We start from the raw sequence: 13,054 nt of genomic DNA, 5'->3' as shown, positions 1-13,054 counted from the left end.
TCCAGTTTCCCAAACTCTGAAGTCATTTGCTTTTTTCCTTCTTGGTGTTTTTAAAAATTATTCTTGGATTTTTTTTATATTCCATTTTTGCTTGAGTTTTATATTTACTTGTCATTTAATAGAATTTGGTAGGAGGAGAACAAAATTCAAGTGTACCTTTGCTTTGCTTTACTGGAATACCCAAAATTACTTTAAAATTAGAAGACGATTAAATAGTGGCATCTGGGTGGCTCAGTCACTTAAGCATCTCCCTCTTTTTAAACATTTATTTATTTTTGAGAGACAGAGACAGAATGGGAGCAGGAGAAGGTCAGAGAGAGAGGGAGACCCAGAATCTGAAGCAGGCTCCAGGCTCTGAGCTGTTAGCACAGAACCCGACAGGGGGCTCGAACTCACAAACCGGATGATCGTGACCTGAGCCAAAGTTGGACGCTCAACCGACTGAGCGACCCAGGGAGCCCCCAAGCATCTGACTCTTGATCTTAGTTCCAGTTTTGATCTCTGAGATGTGAGTTCAGGCCCTGCACTGGGCTCCGTTCTGGGCATGAGGTCTACTTAAAAAACAAAACAAAAGAGCTTGAAGGAGGCAGGCAGAAAGCATCAGGTGGGCAATGTGCCCATGTGGTGCCAATGGTACCAAGCACACGTGGAAGCTTTTCCCACAAGCAGGTAATCAAGCTAAGGTACTCTGTCATGGAGAGACGCAGGGAAGGTAGGTGAGTGGTTAGCGGGCTCTCCGGGCAGGGGCTGTGGAATCTGCCAGACTGGCAGGCAAAGGGCCTCCATACTTGCCCTCACTGTGAACTAACCCTTTGAGGGCCTGGAAGAAGTTTAACAGGGGTGACACGTCCTGGCTCCTCAATCTTGAAATACTTGGATATTTTTTAGTTTGGCTGTTAAACTGTTAGCATCCACCATCTCTTAGCTCTCTATTGCCAGATGAGTGTTGTCCTCTAGAATCCGTTTTGCTTCTGTGTTAACTATTACACAGCGGGTCCTTGGCTCGTCAGTGGAGTGGGAGGGGAGGGCTCACGTACTGAGTGTCCTCAGTGGAGCGGGAGGGGAGGGCTCACGTACTGAGTGTCCTCAGGATGGCGTGCCCATAAGCCTTACTGCTAGGCCACTGCTGTTTTCACACGCCCGCGGACCGCGAAGTAAAGGATGAATCCTGGGCTGCCTCTGTGTTGTGAGGGGATCTAAAATTGCAAATAGTCTTGAAACGCAGTACATCAAGCATCATTAATTATTTGCAGACAAAGGCTTAATGTAGAGGAAATGAAAGAACTGTTGACATTTCAGCTGCCTTTTTGGGTCTGTTCTGTCATTCCTGCTCCTCTTAAGTATGTACTGATCTGTAACTGATGTTATTTTTCAATCTAGAATTTACTGTTACTTGGAGCCACAGCCATAGAAGACCGCCTTCAGGCAGGTGTTCCAGAAACCATAGCCACGCTCCTGAAGGCAGAGATTAAAATATGGGTGTTGACGGGAGACAAACAAGAAACTGCAATTAATATAGGTAATTCATTTTAAAATTTCCTGATGCTGGTTTTGTACTGTTGGCAGAGCGTCTCATAGAAGTGCCTCGGGCTTCCTCGGAGACATTGACAGATGATGGTTTAAGGCAAGGGCAAGTTTTCCCTAAATCAAAGGAAGATGCTCTTATAAGCATCATCTGTCTGTAATAAACCTTGAACCAATGAGGTCTCCCTGAAATCTATATAAACTTATATAGAATACAGAATCCAAGATTTGAAAACTTTTTTCTTACCACCTTCACAAAATTTTACTCTGGGGCTAAGATCATGTTTTCACAGAGTTATTTATTTATTTTAATTATTATTTGCTTTTTAAGAGCGAGAAAGAGAGAGTGTGAGCGAGAGCGAGTGAGTGCAGGAGACAGAGCCCAAGCAGGGGAGGGGCAGAGACAGAGGGACACACAGAATCAGAGCAGGCTCCAGGATCTAGGCTCTGAGGTGTCAGCTCAGAGCCTGACGCAGGGCTCAAACTCGTGGACCATGAGAGTCCCTCCGACTGAACCACCCAGGTGCCCCTCACTGAGTTTAATGTGCATTATAATTTTAAAGAACTACGACCACGGGATGATCTTACCACCTGATGGATTCTCTAAGAGTGCTGTGCCTTTCTTTCCTTTCCCTGTCTGGGTTGGTAACTTTGCTTGCTAAACACCACAGAAAGGGAAAATTGAAGAAGAAAGGGAGTTTTAAGTCCAAATAACTTCTTTAATGTTAAAGAGGCACTCTTTGAGTTTGAAAGGAGTTGAAATGACTCAGTTTAGAAGATCTCATTTTGATGGCATAAGTTACGTGGTGGATCTGTGTACGTGATCCGATGAGTGTGAGGACCATGTGACTCACAGCATCTCTGTGGAAATAGGCTCTGTGTCACAGCTGTCTTCTGGAAGAAACATCCTGGGACATCCACATTTAAGTTACTCTTGTCCCGTTTGGCGTGGTCTCCTTGGAATATTATCAACTGAATCCAGCAGTGGCCCTTTTCTTTTGAATCCGTGCTCTCAGAGAAGCACAGCTGTAGTCAGTACTTACCCCTGAAGTGACTTTGTTTTTCTAATAGTCAAGGTTCCTTTAATCATTTATCAAGGTTGTGGCTAGTCACATGCAAGTTGGGCCCCCACACAACTGAAATTCAAGTCTCAGGCGAGTGACAGGTGATTCACATACCATCTCTGAAGCTTCAGGTATAGACATTGCCTACCGATTTGTGTTGTCCTTCACGTGCATCTTTCTGGACAAAAGAGGATGCTATTTCTATGCAGATCCCTCACTACTGCTATAAAATAAAAGTCCCTAGCTTGTAGCCCTTTGGTGAGATCAACATTTTGTAAAATAAAGGTAAACGTGTGCTTTTGGTATAATGTCCCTCCCCCCCCCATATACATATATATGTTGTCTCTTCAGGTGTAATTTCCCATAAAGTTTGGGTTAAAATACCTGCTACTGATATGTGGCTCCTTGTGTTCATATAGGGCATATCAAGTGGATTGCTGCCCCCAAATACTGAACATTTAGGGGTGTGCTTTCTGCTGTCTTAGAGCAATGTCAAAGAAGTGCGTAACCACTGAGGTAAAACTGTACTGCAGGGAGAAGATCTGGAAAATAGAGTTTGAGTGTCCCTGCTAGACTGATGACCGCTTTATACCCCGAGCCCCAGACGGCTTCCTTAAGGGCTGTCTTGTGTTTGCTACAAGAAGAGAGTGTGAGTGTGCTGGCTGGAAAAAGGCCACTGTCTCTCTCATGGCCTCTCCACCAAAGCACCCTGTCCTTAGGCAGCACACATGCCCCTTTTCCTGCTTAATCCTTTCGTTCTCTTAGGGTCTGGAGGAGTTGAGAACAAGCACAAATGAAATCAAAGGCTTCAACTTCAACTCAGAACGAACACAAAGGGATTATCATTCATAAAGAAAAGTTTGATTTGAATGTGGTGAAGTTTCTCTGAGTCTTATGAGATCATTGAAAACCTATCTGAAGAGTTTGTCAAAATAGTGGTGATAGTATTTTGTGCTTTTTTGTGAAAGTACAGCAGCATTTGTAGTTTGGCTACCAGAAGCATTCATAGCCATTAGATATTTAAAATTGACCTTGACTGAGCAAATCCTCCACAAGACCACATGATGATGATGCCTCCTCTTTGTATATAAGCTGAGGACTTCGCCAAAGTCTTGTATTCTGGAGGGTTTTTCTACTCCCATTTTTTCTACTGTCTCAGAAATCAGTCTGATCTTTGGTGTTACTAATTATGCATCCAACGGCCAGGGGACTGATGTTCTTTGAAAGAGCTCTGGCTGAGTTACTTCTTCACTTTGCATTCAGAACTCACTGGTAATCCTGGGTCATGTCGGGTGGTGGTGGTGGGTTGAATGTCACTTTCTGATTTAGGCTATCTGTTGAGCCTGAAAGTGGTGCAGAAGGCTCAGTGAAGTGTAGACGTCCAGACGCTGTCTTAGACTTGCCCACGCCAGACCACAGGTGACAGCTATAAGCAGCACGAGGTCGTGCTCCAGACACAGTATGGATTGTGTGCCTGTTGACTCGTCGCACGTTCCTCCTGGCCCCAGGAATCTGAGCCACTATTGATCTGTCGTCCGTAATACTTGCTGGAAATCCTCTGCATTTTACTGCACCCAGTGTGCATTTTCAGATACTCCAGGGATATTTGGGAAGAAGATGAACTGTCTGGAGTTCTGCTTCTTCGTGAAGGAAGGACAAGAGAGCAAACGAATGGAATGTGTGCCGAGGGCCAGCGCTCTGCTAGGAGTGCCTTCTGGTCCCATTTCCGGTCTTTACATCGAACGGTCTTCTGGCTCAAAGGGGAAGTTCAGTGTTTATGAAAGTTACATTGTATTTAATGACCAAGCTAGCATGAGGTCTCAGGGCCCCTCGGTTCTGGTGCGGGGCTCATTTTACGCAGATTCACATAGCTCTCATAAATCTGTTGTCTGCAATCTGAAGGCTGAGGGAGAAGGGTACCACGTATCCTCTGTTCCGAGAGGCACATTGTTGGCGTCACACAGCCGCGTCCTGAAATTGGGATGTCTTAGGATTGTTGCCTCTTGACAGCTTGGTAACATTTCCTCGGTGGTACGTAGAGTAAGCATTCACCTTGAGAAATGACGGTAGGTGTTTTGGGTTGTTAGCTCTCTGCAGCGTTTATCTGTCGTGCTTTCAGAAATATTTCTGAAATGTAACTTTTAGGCCATCCCTTGGACATATTTAGTCAAATTAAGTTCTAGGATACTTGTGTGTCTTCGGAGCCAGTGAGTACTATATGGATAGTCCTCCTGCCTGTGGGGTTGGGTGGCTGGGAACTGGCACAATGCCAGACTCCTGCTGCTCCGGGCTTGAATTTATGCTAACTAGCTGCGTTCCAAGGAGTTGGCAATTTTCTTTTTTTGCCTAAAAATTTGGCATCTGTAGTCTAAAGTGAAATTTCAGATGTAGCCTTTGTGAGTTGTGTCATTTCCTTATGACCCCTGGCTAGAAGGTCTATTAAATAGATGTGAAGTCCTCAGAATCTGTAATTTTCTTATTCTAGTGGAGGCAGGATGAATGAGAACAAAACCCTAGTGTGTGTTCCATTCCAAATCCGTTAAGTGGGAAAGAGCGTTCGTTGTAAACCAGTGCTAAGCTGTGACCCCGTGCCCTCCTCCCGCCATTTTATTTTACTCATCATTTAATGCCTTTAAGCCATTTCTTAGAGTCTTAGAAGTTTAATTTTTAAAAGCAAGGAAATCGGGTGCCTGCTTATCCTATTAGGCCCCGTTGAAAGGGAGACAGGTTTTTGTTTTCAGTGAAGCTGGGCGTGTCTGGTGGTGGTCTCCGTCTGAGTGGTGGTTTTTCACAGAAAAGTCGGATACATTCTTGATTACCCGCAGCTGGTGTTGTTGCCAGATGTCCTGCCACAGGCTCAGGGACTTGCTTTCCCGATTTGGGGCGCGACTTAATTCTGAGATAAAACAGAGAGTGAACTAGATGATGAGAAAGTACTAATTGCCCGGCCTAGACGTGAGGCATGACAGGTGTTAAAAATAGTGAACTTGAGTGAATGTTGCCTATACTCTGCGAAGACTGTGCTGACCTTTTTATGTCCGTTGATTCCTCGAGATGGCCATTGCCTCCCTTTTAAAGAGACAACTGAGGCACAGAAGTACCAAGTAATGGAGCCCAGGTCCCAGACATGGAAGATGCTGAAAATCTGAGCGTGTACCTGTGATACTTGATATTTACTTCCTGGAAGGAAAAAATACCTGAGCCGAAAAAGACAAGGGAAGGCTTTGTGGATGAGCTAGTGTTCAAACTGGAGCCTTCAAGAGTTAAAAAAAAAAAAAAAAAAAAAAAAAAAAAGTCTGAGCCTAAAATGGGTCAGGATGGCCCAGTTTGGTGGCAGGAGGCGTTTGTGAGGCAAGGCTGAGGTCCTGTGCTCCTCCACGTAGTGGAGTTTTCCTGAGAAGGATCTGGAGGGAAGGGTGCCCAGGTGCGTGGTTCTGGGGGTGAGTCCTTCGCTCCCTGGTTCTCTGGATGACAAAGGACTCTGTACGGAGCTTCTTGGACCCCATCTGGAATAGATCAAGAATATCCTCTTTGATCGTGTGTTTCATACGTTTATTCTCAAATATTGATCAGATTCTCTCTGAAAATATTTAGTTCCAACAACACGCTTCCTGAGGGTTTGGAACCCTGCAGAATCCCAGTTATGAGTAGCTTGATGAATTGGAGCCTCAGATTCATGGTTTGTAAGGATAAAGTGTTCCTGACCCTTCTAGAAATGTCTCCAGAGAAATCTGGACTTAGGTATCTTTGACGATGTGAGGTAATCTCAAAAAAGAGAGACCAATTACAGAATCTGAGAGATTTGGTTTGGTGATACTTTCTAGTGTGGATGCTTATTTTCTTAAAATGAAGCCCTGCTCCAAGTACCATAGGGTCTGAAACATTTTGATTTCTTTGGATGTTGATTACACTCAGGTAGTAGAAAGACTAAACACTTGTGCAGTGTGCTGTTAATTTTAGCCGCAGTGAAAAGTGAAATCCCCGAGGTTCTCCTCTGAGTGATTTTATGGTCGTTTTGTTAGATTGCAAGATTAAAGAGCTAGACCTCAATTTACAAGTGTGGATTGACATTTCATACCTGGCTCTTCTCCAAGAGTTGATCTCATTTTATCCACAAACATTAGAAATCAAGCACACCAAACTGGGGTTGACATAATTTAATTTGCCACATTAGCTAAGTCACAATTAACTGCGTTAAATTTCCATGTTCTGTCTAGTGCAGGTGTTTTGTGTGATAATTCTCTAAGTGGAATCTCACTTCATTTTCTGAATTAAAAAAGTTCCAGAAACATTTAGTTTTGTATATTTAAATCCACAGAAGTGTCGGGGCCTTTATTTATTGCCCTCTTCCCTGCAATGGCTAGAAAACTATTTAAGAGTTTTTCCACAATCTCTTTGTGCAGCTTCCGTTGTCAAACAGCATTTTGCGTAAACTGAAAAATATAAAATAAAGCAGCAAGCTAGGGCTTAAAAACTACAGCTCGCCGCAGCAGCTGTTGTTCAAATCAGAACCTACCAGCAAATCCTTTCGCATTAGTTATACTAAATTTGTAACAGTCCCTGTTGCCTGAAGTTACTGGAGGACTCTGGGGATATAAAGAAAGAGTAAGCCTACCATAGCGGGAAATAATTTAAGGTGCACCATTGCCTTTTGTAAATGAAAGTAAAGCGTAGACCTCCCTTCTGGGCCTAATCTAAGAATTAACAGGAAGGAAGAATGCATTTGTAAAATTTTAATGGTAAACAAAGACTTCACTGATTATCAGTCCTATCAGGCAGGACTTTGAAAAGCATTCTGGGAAAGTCTGATTTTTAACTCATCACTATTGTTAAAATACAGACTTGAACAAGTTTGAGCGTGTGTAGAAAATTGTTTCAGGGCCTCCCCCGCCTTTTCTTTTCTGGTCTTCTAGGTTAAACAGGTACTTGGCCATGTGGTATTATGATTTTCAATTCTTCAGTTTTAGTTTTTAAAATGATGTGTAGTGGTTTTAACAAGTGAAATAATTTCATTCCCTTGAGGTAACCGTTGTTAATGGTCTGGACTAGATCTTTATGGTATGGCTTTTAAAAAATATTTGGATTAAAAGCCCTAAGTTTGTGCTTTAAGACTCATGTTCTAAGGTGATGTGTAAAATATTCTTCTGAAATGACAATCGTTAGTGAAGGATCTACTTTGTACATTCCAAAAGAAACAAATACTTACTGTCTTTTGCCTCAAAACAAAAAACAAAAGGTTCTTCCTGGTCTTAATTTTTGTGTGTCTTAGAGTCTGGTGCCTTTTAATAGGGTTTCTTCAACCTGAAAAAAAGCCCTGCTGAGTAGAATTGTCACATAAATGCAATAGTTCTGGGACTGGCCCATTAGTTAAATCTTGTCTCCTTTTTCAGTTAAATATATCATCTGTAGGAATGGATATTTTAGCTGTTCTGTGGAGAAGAATCTAGGCTCCTCCTAGATTGAGGAGTAGCTCTGGTTAAGCCCTTTTCTTGAGATCGTCACCCAGGTACTTGCTCGAAGATTGTAATTCTTGGTGGTGATGATTTGGATTTGTTTCCTGTCTCTGTAATCATTAAGCCATTATCTTCAGGTGCTGAAGGGAAAAAAAAAAACAAACACAGTGAGGGCCAATTTTCGAGGGGGAGGATTCTTTTCTTGCCTTTTCTCAAAGAGATGGATTGAGATGAAGGGTGAGAAAAAGCACCAGCTCTCTCCAGGGGCACTGGAGAGGGTAGAGGGTGGCTTGAAAGAGAGAGTAGACTCCTGACAGACATCCGGGTCTTAGGATATGCTGGGGGTGCCTCCTTCCCGCAGTGCCTGGGTTTCAGGGGCCGGGCTCTCCTGTTCTGTGGAGTCACCGAGTGTCTCCAGATGTTTGGAAGTGGACTGCAGAGCCTGAGTAGGAAAGTGGTTCAGAGAAAATATGAAAATATGTTCACCTCCTGGGAGGTAAAGTCGAAGAGTATCTTGCTTAACCTGTAGAGATCACTATTTAAAAATAGGACAGAAATTACTGACAGGGATCAGTATTGGAACGTGTACTTTTTTGTTCCAAAGGAATCTTCTTTTTTAAAGTCCGGTTTAATTCTTGAAATGCGTGCTGCTTTGAACTTGGGGTAGAAAGAGGGATTCCCCGGTTGTGTGATAGTATTCCTTTGAAACCTGACATGAGAATTACCTACTTTTTCAAACAAACAAATGAGGGATGCTGATTTGTAAGCACTGTTAGCTTCCATGTGTCTTCGTAACGTGCTGTTTTTTAAAGATAATCCCAGGCTTATCCTGGTGTTCTCCAAAGATGAGGAAGAATCCGCGGAAAATTGACACATAGGTCTTTTAGCCGTTAATTATGGAAACTCACCCAACCAGTTCTGTTGAAGTGGTGTGCAAGAATGGGAATCTGCCTAAAGAACTCCCTTTTCCTGTTCCTCATACTTGTCCGATTGTTCTGCCTTCCTCAACAGGCTTAAAGTGGTGATAAGACCCAAGAAGGGAGGGTGAATTTTCACAGCTATTGAAAAGTGAGGAGTTCGTGGAAGGAACGATAAACTCTCTAATGTTGCTTCTTCCTCTTCCTTTAGGCTATTCCTGCCGATTGGTGTCCCAGAATATGGCGCTCATCTTACTGAAGGAGGATTCTCTGGACGTAAGTCGTTTTTCACATGTTACATGTGTTTATTACTGTACCAAACTCTTCATATATTTATTTCTACCATAACTGATAAGGGTGTTTTTTGTTTGTTTTTTTACTAAAAATTCTAAAGCTATTCTGTATTTTGTTATTTATGAACAGATGTCATAAATTCTTTAAACACCAAAAGAGCAAATTAGGAACACTGCTTAAAGGCGCTCTCCTTTGTTCACCTAGAATTGTGCATTTAAAATGTTGATGGGACCTACTGTGATTGACGTTGGTGGGGATGGTTCACTCCAGAGTCAGTGACGAGACTTGCAGGATTTTCTTTCTAGCACAGACGGTAACATAAGGATAATATTCGAGGGTCCAGAGTGGTTTGAATTTATGTAGGAATAGGCAACACATGCACTTGATTCCCCCCACGTTCCAATGTCTTAGCTCATGCAGAATTGAGCGGCATAGTTCTCTGATCATGTTAGAGACCTGTACCCACTTGGGCACGACCTAAAGCCTCTGATAAGACCAGGGTGGGAACTGACTGGAGGTTAACTAGAGACCTGAGAAGCAGTTTGATACGAAGATCTCAGCTGAACAATGGAGCTCCATTTGTCGGGACTTAGAACAAGGACTTGTTACTGCCTGGAACCCAGGGCCGCCCTTCAGGCAGTATATTTAAAGCCTGTTTTAGGAGCAGATGACAGGGTTAGTGAAAAGGAGGAGCTATGGTATAGAGATGTTTATAGTTGCACACTGGGGAGGCCATGAATCCTGCCGCGAAGGCCAACACACACTCCGTCTCTTCAGGAGCCCAAAGGTGGGAGTCAGGTGGCGAGTGTGTGTGCCTGCAGGGTGCTGGTCGGTGGCTGGGAGCCTCAGGGTCGGTCTCCATGTGCCTCTTACCCTCGTTCGTGTCACTGCCTGCACGAAGCCCAAACTCCCCGGTCATCCCTCCTTTCCTGGACCCTAAGTCTCCAGCTCTGGGGGAGTGGAGAACCTCCCTTGTACCCAAGTGTTGGCTTCTCTCGAGCACCCCCATCCCGCTTGCCTATATTCTTTTCTATTGAACTTCATCACTAGAAATATATATTATTATTAATACATAAAATAATATAAACTGTGATGAAACACACGTAGAATTTGCCATCGTAGGCATTAAGAATACAGTTTGATGGCATTCGATATGTTGTACAGTCATCACCACCGTCTGTCTCCAGAACTCTTTGCATCTTACAAAATTAAAATTCCGTCCCCCTAAAACAGCTGCTCCTCACTTCCTCCCCAGTGAGCCCCTGGCGATCACCATTCTGCTTTCTGTCTCTATGAATTTGACTACTAGGGTATGTCCTATAAGTGTAATCATACCGTATTTGTCTTTTTGTGACTGGTTTACTTCACTTAGCATAAGGCCCTCAATTCATCTATTTTTTATAGCCCATGTCAGATTTTCCATCCTTTGTGACTGGATAATATTCTATTATATGTATAGATCACGTATGGTTTATCCATTTATTTGTCAGTGGAAACTTGGGTGGTTTCCACCTTTTGCTATTGTGAATCCTGCTTCCGTGAACATGCGTGTGCAATTATCTCTTAAAGACCCTTCAGTTATTTGAGCATATGCTCAGAGGTGGAATTGCTGGATCACGTGATAGCTCTATGTTTGACTTTTTGAGGAACTACCTTGCTGTTTCTACAGCAGCTGCTCCATTTTACATCCCCACCAGCAGTGAATGAGGGTTCCAGTGTCTCCATACCTTCACCAACATTTGTTATTTTGTGTGGGTTTTATTTATTTATTTATTTTTTGGTAGTAGCCATATTGATGGGTATGAAGTGGTATTTCAGTGTGATTTTGATTTGATTTCTGTAACGGCTAGTGGTGTTAAACATCTCATCATGTGCTTATTGGCCATTTGTAGATCTTCTCTGGAGAAATGTCTATCCAGTCCTTTGTCCATTTAAAAAATTGGGTTGTTTGTTTTTTTTGTATTTGTGAAACACTATATTTGGTCTCTCTCCTTCTAAAATGTAAAAATATAAGGTTCATGGAACTAAAAATCTGACTTTTTAAGAAAAATGGTCACATCACAGCAATGCTTTTCAGAATTACGTACGTACTCTATAAATGTTTGAACGATTGGGCAGACTTCAGATCATTTTCCAGTTCCCAGCTAGAACTTCCATTTAAAAGGTCCTTCTCATGAGGTAGTGGCTAGAGTAGACATGATGGGCCGCATACAAGGTGTCTTTAGGACGGAATCAAAACTGAGGAGAACAGCATGGTGGTAGAGGGGAGAGTGGAGAGCTGGTGTGGAGAAGTGTCCAGAACCCATGGAGGAGCCCAAATAGCCTGTGCGAACACCCAGATGTCTGTGCTGGGAGCTCCCTTATTTGCTGATGAGCTGCTAGTTCCAAGGCATCCACAGTCTTAAACCCATTATGTGATGGTAACTCAGAAGTGAGCCTATGTTTTCCTTATATGCCAGGTGCTCTCTGGAAGCCAAGAGCTGAACTTTGACTGTACAGAGCACTGTAAGGCCCTAAGTACAAATTGGGACTTTTTTTGTAAATTTTTTTTCTTCTTCTGTTTTTATTTTTGAGAGAGAGAGAGATCACCAGTGGGAAAAGAGCAGAGAGAGAGGGAGGAGAGAGAGAGGGAGACACAGAATCCAAAGGAGGCTCCAGGCTCTGAGCTGTCAGCACAGAGCCCGATGTGGGGCTTGAGCCCACGAGCTGTGAGATCATGACCTGAGCTGAAGTTGGATGCTTAACCGACTGAGCCACCCAGGCGCCCCTGGGACTTTTTTTTTTTTTTTAATATTTATTTCTTTTTTGAGAGAGAGAGAAAGCACGTGAGTAGGGGAAGTGCAGAGAGGAGGGGGACAGAGGATCCAAAGCAGGCTCCACACTGACAGTGGAGAGCCTGATGGGGCCTCAAACTCATGAACTGTGAGATCACAACCGGAGCCAAAGTCGGATGCTCAACTAACCGAGCCACCCAGGTGCCCCCACATTTGCCCTAGATCAAGGAGCCAATTTGTGAAGCCAAACAGGTTTTATGGGATGTGACTGGCTGCCCTTGGCAACCTATTAAGAATTCTTGCTAAACAGTGTTGAACTTCCTGTTTTCATGTAATGACTCAATATTTGCTGAAGAGAGGTACAGTTTCTATGTACTTTCTTTGTTCTGTACCCCAAGCGAAGGGGGCATTCCCTAGTTTTGACTAGAGTCCTTCTCTTCCACTTTGTTCCCTTCTCTCTCATTCTTTAGTTGGTTTGAAGGCATTCCTATTCTCAAAGTATTTCATTGGTAGGTGGAATAAGAGTCCTAGGGACATAAATTAGGTATGTAGCAGATCGCGGGGAGCTCCCAAGTTGGCTTTTTAGGTTGCGGGGCTCTGAGGATGAAGCAGACCAGAGAGGAACGAAGGAACTGGCCCAAGAATGAAAAGCACTGGGCCTGGGTTGCCTTCCTGCGCCTTGCACATCAGTGGGAAGGGAGGGAGGAAAGGGCTTCCCTCAAACACCCAGATCTGGCATCCATCACTTTCACTTGACCAGTAAATATGTCCAGGGTAGAACTCCAAATGCTTATAAATGATTAGGATTTATCTCTCCGTTTGGAGTTTGTCAGCTGTTGCCAAAATAACATCTAAGCTCTGTAATACAGATGAGGTCAGGGGTCTCTGAAATGGGGTGGAGGGTGACGGATGATATGTACCCCAGCGGAGCACTAGATGATGATGTGTTAGGATGCCAAGAAGAAAATGTGATTTTTCTTTTTTTTAGTTTAAAATAAGTGCTGTGAAGTCTGCTTTATTGATAATAA

General features: G+C 43.4%; 1 protein-coding gene across 5 annotated transcripts in view; it reads left to right on the top strand.

The window, feature by feature from the left end:
* The window catches only part of LOC120247599 (phospholipid-transporting ATPase IB), a 583,538-nt gene that overhangs the window by 186,730 nt on the left and 383,754 nt on the right, over positions 1-13,054 (top strand). For all 5 annotated transcript variants that reach the window (XM_039255602.1, XM_039255593.1, XM_039255610.1 and 2 more), the window contains 2 exons: positions 1,381-1,519; positions 9,170-9,234. In XM_039255602.1, coding sequence (XP_039111533.1) covers positions 1,381-1,519; positions 9,170-9,234 — 204 coding nt within the window. The remainder of the gene's footprint in view (positions 1-1,380; positions 1,520-9,169; positions 9,235-13,054) is intronic.

This window comes from Hyaena hyaena, unplaced genomic scaffold (assembly GCF_003009895.1).
Source record: "Hyaena hyaena isolate Hyena2069 unplaced genomic scaffold, ASM300989v1 scaffold_11, whole genome shotgun sequence".
NCBI lineage: Eukaryota > Metazoa > Chordata > Mammalia > Carnivora > Hyaenidae > Hyaena > Hyaena hyaena.
Note: the sequence above shows the minus strand (reverse complement) of the source record. Positions and strands in the feature narration are given on the sequence as shown.